This window comes from Tigriopus californicus, chromosome 8 (assembly GCF_007210705.1).
Source record: "Tigriopus californicus strain San Diego chromosome 8, Tcal_SD_v2.1, whole genome shotgun sequence".
In the NCBI taxonomy this organism is placed as follows: Eukaryota; Metazoa; Arthropoda; class Copepoda; order Harpacticoida; family Harpacticidae; genus Tigriopus; species Tigriopus californicus.
Window position 1 is genome coordinate 888,618 of NC_081447.1, and position 9,853 is coordinate 898,470.

At 42.1% G+C, this 9,853-nt stretch overlaps 4 protein-coding genes across 9 annotated transcripts in view; 2 read left to right on the plus strand and 2 right to left on the minus strand.

The window, feature by feature from the left end:
* Positions 1 to 512, plus strand: part of LOC131885826 (large ribosomal subunit protein eL14-like) — a 1,028-nt gene extending 516 nt beyond the window's left edge. Inside the window, exon 3 of the mRNA XM_059234008.1 lies at positions 153 to 512. Coding sequence (XP_059089991.1) covers positions 153 to 470 — 318 coding nt within the window. The 3' untranslated portion in view covers positions 471 to 512. The remainder of the gene's footprint in view (positions 1 to 152) is intronic.
* The window catches only part of LOC131885823 (larval cuticle protein LCP-17-like), a 39,158-nt gene that overhangs the window by 9,495 nt on the left and 19,810 nt on the right, over positions 1 to 9,853 (minus strand). The window contains exon 1 of one of the 6 annotated variants that reach the window (XM_059234003.1): positions 8,008 to 8,426. The exons of the other annotated variants lie outside the window; for them this stretch is intronic. The gene's annotated coding sequence lies outside the window, so the exon portion shown is untranslated. Of the gene's footprint in view, positions 1 to 8,007; positions 8,427 to 9,853 lie in introns of those variants that run through there. 6 annotated transcript variants of the gene reach the window in all.
* Positions 870 to 3,420, plus strand: LOC131885819 (PCNA-interacting partner-like). Its single transcript, XM_059233995.1, has 5 exons — positions 870 to 1,177; positions 1,241 to 1,402; positions 1,472 to 2,089; positions 2,166 to 2,528; positions 2,593 to 3,420. The coding sequence occupies exons 1-5, from the start codon at positions 1,076 to 1,078 to the stop codon at positions 3,379 to 3,381; spliced, it is 2,034 nt and encodes a 677-aa protein (XP_059089978.1). The 5' UTR covers positions 870 to 1,075; the 3' UTR covers positions 3,382 to 3,420.
* LOC131885827 (splicing factor 3B subunit 5) lies at positions 5,418 to 5,983 on the minus strand. Its single transcript, XM_059234009.1, has one exon. It carries the CDS (start codon positions 5,762 to 5,764, stop codon positions 5,504 to 5,506), a length of 261 nt encoding a protein of 86 aa, XP_059089992.1. The 5' UTR covers positions 5,765 to 5,983; the 3' UTR covers positions 5,418 to 5,503.

Below are 9,853 nucleotides of genomic sequence, written 5' to 3' on the forward strand. Positions count from 1 at the left end.
TGACTACCTGCCAGGGCGAGATACTCGCCCGATCGATCCCTTGAGCCTAGTGGATGGACTTTTCAGGAGAACTTCCATCTCAGCAGGCACACGGTCGTAGATACGATCCATGGTCAGTCAACTATTATTGTACGTCGTTCTTCGTGTTTCAGGTGTTGATTGATGGTCCTTGCTCGGGCGTGCCCCGGCAGGCTTACCGCATCAAGAATATCCACTTGACCCCGTTGACCATCAAGGTGCCCTTTTCCAGCCGTTCCAAGGTGGTGCGGGCCGCGTGGGACGCCGAGAAGATCACCCAGAAATGGGAGGAGTCCAGCTGGGCTAAGCGCATGGCCATGAAGACCCGGAGGAACACCCTCAACGACTTTGACCGATTTAGGCTCCAGAAGGCCAAGACCGCCCGCAACAAGATCCTCACCAAGGCGGCCAACAAGAACGCCAAGGTCCTGTCCAAGGCTGGCAAGCTCTAATGTCGGGTTGGGGGGTCGCTATTCCACCAACTAATAAAGAAATGTCTCCAAAAGAAGTATCGTTTTATTTCCGTGCGCGTTTGGTACCATGGCCCACCATATCAGAAAGTTCATGAAGTGATGTGAAGGTCTTATTTGGGGGATCTCAAATCGTTCCCGCGAGGCATATATCGTCCGGAAATCTTGGCTTTGGCTCTCATTGGTTGATTGTGGGTGGAATGGTCATAAAATTTTGACAGGAAATCAACTCTTAAAACTTTACGACATCACGAAAACTGATGGCGACTTGGCCACAGCCCAACCAAAATAAAGTGATTATAAAATATAATAATAAATATAAAAAGAAAAAGAAAACAGCGCTTAGGGGTCATTGCTAGCGTACGTATAGTGCTCACTGATTAACCTTCACATGTGAGGGAATCCTTCAACATAGTGGATGGCCTTCTCATTGGTGGAGGCCACCATCCATCCTGCGCGCAACCTCGAGCTTGATTTCGACCAATGGCTGGTTAGGATTGAGCGAGGGCTCTTTTAAATCCCAACTGACGTTTAGTTGTCAAAGGCATGTCCCGCAGTCACATTCCTGATTGCTCTCATTGATTAACATGGGGGTTCAGGCATTTGTGACATTCCCTGATGTGCTGGACGAGGCAGGGATATCCTTGTTGGATGTTCGTCTAAAAATCGACCCCAAGGCACCATTTGTGGCAAGTGACTGGCAGTATGAAGTCGAGGTTGATTTCGCTATGATATATATGATGTTATTTTAGGTCATCGGAGACACACCCAACAGCACTTTTACCTCTATCGTCAACTTTGCCTTGCATTTGGCCAGGAAGTTTCAACTTCTAAGGAACGACCGAACGATTTTACTGAAGGACGAAGATCGGTTTCAAAAACTTAACCTAATTCTGTGCGCTAAAAACAAAGAGGTAACGATGTTTCTATTTGCCATGCCAAGAATGAAATTACACATGATCTTCTTTTCACAAATTTTTTAGACGTATGGCTCATTTGAAAGTGATATCAGTGACGTCTTAGATTTGGCCCGGATCACCTCGGAAACCTCCAACCTGGATGAATCCGAGGCGTGCCAATCTTACCGAAGGTTCATTCAATCAAGCAATTTAGTGGACTCGCATACTTTGTACAACATCCTCAAGAAGAGCATAGCCGAACCCGATTCCGAGTTGAAGAGCTATCTCCAATCCATGCCCTACCATTTGATGATATGGAACCCTTACTTTGGACCCAAGTCCTTGGAAATGGACTTTCTGAAACTGTTTTGCCCAGAAGGACCACATTTACAGTTTGTGCAAGTAGAGACGTCTTTGGATTCGAGTTTAAAGGAAGGATCCTCCCCCGAGTTTCAGATTCGGGTCAATGCCTTGGAGGATGTTCCCGAATTAGATTTAGAAGGCATGTTTAGACCTTATAGTCGCTCAGAATCTGTCGACTATTGCTTAGCTTGGATGGAAGGCATCTTAAGACTACTTGTTAACTCGCGGGATGAGTTGGCTTTGGCCCGAATCATGAGCGGCCCTTTTGGTATTCTGGGCCAAACCGCGTTCACCGTAATCAAACATCAAGCCCAATCTATCAACATGCCACTATATCAAGTAGGTTTTTTATTGGATGAAAGTTATACTTTCCACGACAAACTCTTCAAAGAATTTTTCTTTTCACATGTTCTAGACCATCATCTCTTACGTTGGCAAGCTAAAATTGGGTGGGAAAAGTTATGCCCCTTGTACGGATCACCCGTTCTATCCCTACAACAAGGAACTTTGCCAGTTTGAGTCCTTAATGGATAAGTTGCACTCCATGGTCGAGGAAATCAAGACAGGCAGAGCATTGACCACCAAGCTGGTTCAAGCTCTTCGAAGTTTTGCCCAAAAAATCGAGAAATTGAAAACATCTCGCTTAGACACCGCTACTGAGATCTGTTTGGATGTCTTGAATGCATCTTTGCAGCTTAAAGACGACATTCAGTTAGGAGCCACGCCCAAACGTGAGGTGGGAAAGGGCGGGAGCGTTGTCGGCCGGCAAAACATGAAGGTAAAATGTTGAATTACCAAAAGTATTCGTCACTCGTGGTTATTAAACTTGTTTCTTGTTTCAGATCATTCGTGCTGCAGTCGATTCATTAAGCACCCGATCCCGCGTCATCAAGGTGCACGTTCTTCTCGGGAAAATTGCCCACAAACCTGTTTCCCAATCCAATTCAGTCAAAGGCACGCCAATTCAGATACCTTCCCTAGTGCAATTATTTACCTCGCCCGAAGAGATTCCAGAGGAAGCCCCAAAGGACGATACCGATACCCAAGACAACACCACCAATGACTTCACGCCCGCCAAGAAACCAAGTGCCAAAGGCCATCCCAAGTATGGTTCCACTTTTGCCTGGGCACCGGAAACGAGTCCATTACTTATCGGGTCGGCGGAATTAGTTTCTATGGCAGGACAGACGTTAGCTTGTCCAGCCCCCGGCGACACACCCCTGCGATCGGATAACAAGCGCAAATTGGCCGAGGCAGTGGCTGAAACTCTGATTCAGGATGTGGAGGTGTGTTTGCAAGGAGGCAAGTTGGCCAAGGCTCGAGCTGAGGGAGAAAAGGCATTCAAGCGGATGAGAGAGGATAAGACGTCTCGACGTCGAGTGGCCAAACGATCCATTTTAAAGGATATCGCTAACATGAAGACGCCGACTATCTTGGAGAAACCCGAACATAACTTTGGAAGCTCGTCTAGTGACTCAGTGGACTTAAAATCTAGGCCAGGCATCATATCTACCAAAGAAAACCCGCTTAGTCAATCCATTCCTAAGAAAAGCAAGCCTTTGCGAAAAAAGGGTGTTCCTCCGCCACTTTTACACGGTCAAACCAAATTAACCACTTATTTTCGGATATAATCTAATCCAAGCTGTTGCAATAAAATTAGCGGTACACAACTTTCAAACCCCATGATTATCAATTAACTTGAAACGAAATGAATTTGAACTTGCTCCTGAATAGGGTCTCTTACAGGGTGCTCAGATGCTAGAAAAATAAATGTGACATTTGAAGCACGGAAGCAATGGATATTATAAGATGGCGCGGGATCTTAAGTGGAGCCATGGGAACACCTGTTTTGACACCATGTCTATCACCAAGGGACGCTTCAACTTTAATTTTTGCCTCCTACCACAAACGAATAGCTATTGATGCAATAGCGGAGGCCTTTTTTGCGTGGAGTGTGTAAAAGTGAGGCTTGAAGAAAGTCGTCAAGGTCAAGATACCTTGAATGTGTTCGCTATTTGATGCCGCGTATGCCGTCGAGTTTGAAGAGAAGATGCAATGGCGAACGCATTCAAGGTGTTGTTGACCGATCGACTTTTTGAGTTCCGAACTTGAATAAATTGCATGCATGCAAAGAACACCGCCGCTACTGAATACACAGTTTTCATACACAAGAACCGTTTGTCAAGGTGTAATGTTTCCTTGAAACCACTCGAAGCCAAATTTAATGTTATAGAATGTCTTTTTTCTTCTTCTTGAACACAACGCCATGAAAAAAAAAATTAATGGTGGCGTTTGGTTTCCACTGCGTGCCGGAGAGTGAACTTTATACCGCTGAAAACCTGCCCGAAATGTCCTACCCCATCTGAACACGTTGCCTTTAATCCCCACTAGTGCACTCATGAAGCCTCTTCAACAAAAGGCCATGATCTTCTTAAGCAAATTCCTTAACAAAACCAACATGAACACCAACTGACTCATGAATCTCTACATATCCATCTTTTCTACATGCTTTATCAGTTGGGTAACCAAGCTAAAATGCGTCCATAACCAAGCATTGTAGCCATAACTTCAACTCATCTTTTTCAATTTATCATTTTCCATAGATAGAGAGACCCTATTTCTATTTTGGATCAAATCCAAGTTTCTTTAGAGGACGCAATTACTGAATTCAGATTGTATTGGATCCTTTCCATTAGTTTGCAACTCTTTTTGAACAGATTCTTCCTGAACTAGAGCTTGTTGCTGGGTTCCACTTTTCAGGACACATTCAAGGAAAGCCAGTGTGTGGTAAACTTCCTCAAAAACTAAGATTGAGTCGAGGTCCAGCTCTCCGAATTTTTCTACCATCAATGGCCAATGATCCTCTTTGTAGCTAGACATATGTTTTGGCAGGCGTTTATCCAGAGCGCAATGGTCAACTCTGTCTCACGAACATGATTTCTAAATGTCACATGGACGTCTTGGATCAGATAATGTTAGATAGGATAAAGCTCCTAGTAATGTCTCCAAACACCCAGAAAGATGCATTGACACATCACGCAGTCCATGGTTAGAACGATGTCTAATGTTCAGACACCCATGAAATCATCTCCGGGTCAGCCAGTGACGAAATCCTTATTGATCACTCCAAATCCTTATTGATCACTCCGGATGAATTAAGAACATTAGGAGTTATTTGGCTTCAAATTGCTCAACGATCATATTATTTGGAAGAAACTTATGCCTTACAGTTGGGTAAAAACGTATCCCCATCTTCGCAAAACGAATCTTTGTTACCAACCCTCCAGAACAATACATTAACTAAGACATCGAGACTGGATTTTGCGAATCTCACTTATCGATCTGCTTATCCAATTATTCTACTGACACATCCCATTACTCAAAACTATGTGTGAAACATTCATTTTTTTGTAATTTTCATCCTATCGAATCTAGGCATGAGGATCTTAACGATGTAAAGTGATTCTGCCAAGCCCTACAAATGTGAATGGTGTGAGGGGCTCCTTTCCGGAGACGAATTGGACAAATACGATGATTACCTGCTGCCAATCCTGCGGGATCAAGAGCCAAGAGAGACTTTCGCGTCAAATTTCCAGTAACTGATGATAACGATCAACTCCTTACAAGCCCTTCGGAGCTTTTGATATTTAAAAAAACTAGAACGTCGTTTACTCTTAAGCCAGACCGTTTGAACAATTTATTGAACCCTTGAATAATTGATAGTTGGCCCAGTGGTCAGTGCTACGGTGGGACCTAATCCTCGGCCCGTTTTTCGGGCGGTGGTCCGCAAGGTTGGATCATCTTTTCCATTAGATTGAATCGGACGCGGGCCTTGGATTCGTTTTCGGCCACGGCAAAGTAATTGGTCAGGTCAAAGTGACCCAGATAAGAGGCGTGGCTGTCCCGGTGCTGATTGGTGGCCCATTCGAATTTGGTCGTGTCCGCGTGACCCGTTCCCATATATTTCGATTGAAGATGCTCCAACTGAGAGTGGATATTGTATCGGTCACCCATGTTGATTTAAACGGGCCGGTTCAAGGTCACTACCGGATGTTCGATGTCCTTCAGATGTCCTCCAATATTTTCATTCCCCTAAAGACTAAGTTCGACCAACAATTGATTTGTCGGTTTGTTTTTCTCGTTTATGTCGCGTCTGTAGTGTACAAGGTGACCAATAATCCATATCTTAAAACAGACCACGAGATGTGAATTAGGGAATATCCCGGTTTAAACCCTAGGTCCATCCAAGAAAATTGAAGAAATTCTGCTTAAGCACTTTGAAGCCCCAAGTTTGCCTCTTGTCCATCACAATCTACCCACTCTTTTTCAAACAAAACTCTAAGAAATGCGAGAAACATTGAAAAGACACTGTGATGTTACTCGAATGCATCTATCCATGTATTATTTATTTGTGAAATTTCATCCAATGCCACACTCCATTTCTTCTTAATAGCGCATATCCAATGGTTATGGTTATGATGTGGCGTAGTAGTGTGATGTGTAGATGTTTGGTTCAAATTGTGAGGCAAATAAAGTAGTCACAATCCTACAGTTGGATCTGATCTGGTCACCCTGTCTGGGTGACCAATCAAAGGCAGCTGTAGGAATGTTTGTTCTTTGATTCTGGCTCATTTTCTAAAGGGGTTTTTTGAGAGAGGTTTCGTTACTCGATTCATGATCTTGCGTTAGAGAAGGACTCACCGATTCTTGAGCAATGACAGACGCAGTAGCTCAGGATGTGAGAAAATCTCCAATAAAGGAGACTCTCTGTTGGATTGATGGTTCTGAAATCGTGCCATGAAGCTGCATCAATTCACCTTTAATGGAAGGGTCGATAAGTTGATGCTGACGGTAATGAATGTTCACAGGGTACATCCACCATCTTTTAAGGTGCATCTACTTTCCTGTGTATGAGTTCCATTTGAACTTGTTTTAGAGTTTGATGTGAGATTCCCACTCATTTTATTCCATGAACAAAACTATTTGCTTGAATCTGAAACCCACCTCTGGTGATTCTTGAATCTTGGATAATGATATCAAGCATGATACAAAGAATGGACATTAGCTTAGTTGTTTTGGGTTTCAAAAATTTCAGCACCAAAAGTATAGGGACTGTTAAGTTGGAATAGATCATTTTTCACTCAAGAAACCTTTCAAGTTTCGTTTTGTTTTGGGAGGGCGACGAAACATAAACAAAACAAACATTGCTCACTTGGGATGTAAAAACAAAACCATATCAATCTTCAAAGTGAATCCTTTCTAGAGAAGAATGAAACCTCGTTGAAAGCTAAGGATCATGAAAACAGTCTCTCAGTTTAAGTTCAAAACTTCAATTATCACCATGTCAGCCCCAGCAATCGTCATTGACGTCGGGTGGGTCTTCGAAAATTTCTGGTCTTAATTTCTGTGCGAGAATGGCCAAAAACGGTGAAAGTATTTTTCAAAACTTACTCAATGTGCAAGACGTTCAAAGACCAGGGCAACTTTCCATCATCTCAGCCAAGATTCTTTGCAAAATGAACATTCAAGGAGCTCTTTACACCCTCACCTTTGACCTTGATTCCAACCTAAAAGTTGTCGACGCAAGATGTTCATGTGTGGCCGGTATTTGTGGACAGTGCAGTCTTATATTTTTTGTCAATCATGAACGTCCAGAAGGAAAAACTGATCAAAGCCAAGTTTGGAAGCGTCCTTCAGATCTTCCTCAAGCAAAATATCCGTAAGGAGAATCAATCCAGCAGCTCTTGGGACGTCCAGAAGAACAAAAAATGGCTTTCTTGAAAGAGTCGCAGAATCTTGACAAAATGAAAATTATCGCCGAACAGCTCCGTAAATTCGGATTAGAAAAGTCGTCTGTGTTCAAGAGCCTTACAATTAAAAAGCTTGTTGTTCCGACTCAGGCTAAACTTGAATTACATCAGCGAATTGCAACCCTGTTTGAAAACCAGTTGATTGTTCCAGAGACTCACTTGGACAGATCCATGGACATTGACAATGACCAAGAGCTAGCCTTTTTAAATACTCATGTCGCTTGCAATCTTGTGAAGGCCTTCAACATTTGTCGTGATACTCTTGGTCAACCACACAATCCGGAATGGTTCTTGCAACTGAAGTTTCGAATATCAGCATCTCAAGCTCGATTGGTTGCTGTCCGGATCGTCACTTTTTTTCATTTTGGACGAAATGCACTGAGCAAATCCTAGCATCTATAGAAATGAATTGACATTTAGACTCCGAAACTATTCCTTTTCCCTTACCTGGTCCCGGTGACCATTTACTGGAACGACGGTCATCTTGCTCACGTTTCTCGGCCTGAATCCAAAGCTGTCTTCTGGCTTCATTTGCAGGAAATTGATGAAACTCGATTCCTTGAGCTGAATGTTTTTTCATGGAATTTTGACATCTGATGATACAACAATAATGACCTCCAACCACTCTCTTGTCTAATTTCAATTTTCAATGGAAAAGTCGAGCCGGAATCCTTTCTTTCAAAGAGATGCTTTTCTGGTTTTTTTTCTTGATGCATTCTTCGCGCCCTCCCAATGCACTGCATGTGATTGTTTACATTTTAAACTGAGAAACAGTCTTCACGATCCTTAGTTTTCACTGAGGTTTCATTTTTGGATTCATTTTGAAGATTGATATGGTTTTGATTTTCCATCCCATGTGAGCAATGTTTGTTTTGTTTATGTTTCGTCGCCCTCCCAAAACAAAACGAAACTTGACAGGTTTCGTGAATGAAAAATGACCTATTCCGACTTAACAGTCCCTATAGGCCTAACTAGGCGGTAAAGGTTTGGCGATTACAAAAAAAGTTTCCTTGCTTTAGTGTCCTTGATTTGGGCAATGTGAGAATCAAAATAGGGTGAATTTTTAGAACCACTCTGGAATATGGATGAGCCCATAGCCAAACACACGTTGTGAATGAGAGTAATAAAAGTGCTTCCAAGTCAGGTATGTAGATGAACATTCGATGAATAGTCCTTTTCATTGAGCTCAGGAAACACCCTATATTTCATCTACGTGCAGACAAACAAACATAGAAATAAGAGAATATATTTTACGATGCCAGACTTTAACAAAAGACTGTTAATTGAACCATTTACTATGTTTCAAATTCACTATAGGCAAAATTCCAAACAATTATGACATGTAGATCATTATTGCACATTGTATGATTGATAATGCATCAACACTTTGCCAATCATCATTTCCAACAAATAAGTACTAAGAACAGCATAGTTTCACCAATTTTAGGTGACTTATTCTAAAAGCACCAACTATAACCGCTCCTCAAAGCAATCAATGCCAGAAATCAGCCCACTGCGGTACCACTTCCAAACTATGAGGTATTACCTCCTACAAGACCTGTTACCCACTCCAGGAGCTCCATGGGCTCCAGAATAAGGAAAGAAAAACGGACACAACGATAAATCTGGGAATTGAATGCCAAAGCATCCAATTGGCCCCCCTTCAAAAAACTGAAAAACATGTCCAAGTGTGAGCAATTCAATATTCCACCTTATCTCCATTGTTCCAGGATCTCATTCTTTTATTTCTACATTTGTTTTCTACAACAAGAGAAGTAAGAGGGCGCACTGTTCTGAATTCTGAAGTGAACAACAATTTATTTTGAATTGAATTTGAAAAAGTAAATTTTACAACCCTTTTACATTGGCAAATCTGTTCTGATTAAGCACCTAAAATCTGCAGAATACACATTGACACACCAAGGAGCATTCTAATTGGGTTCTTGAAGTACCAGCTGACTGATGAGTCATTGCCATTTTTTAGGAGGTCTCTGGCCTCCTTTTCATTACCAGACAATAAGAAACCAAATCACAACTCTTGATATTAGACAAAAAACACATTCTCACACATTCTGGCCCATTGTCTATCCAATTTATCTGCTTTTTTCAAAAATATGGTTTGGACCGGAAGCAATTAATCTGTTTTCTTACCGTATGTTATCTACTTCTTGAGCTGTTAATCAATCGTGCTTCCTTTCCATTCTCTCGGTTTTAATATTTTTCCCAATTGTGCCACTACTCTTTTATACACATTGTGTCTGTGAGTGCCTCGCAACAATAAACAATCTAAATT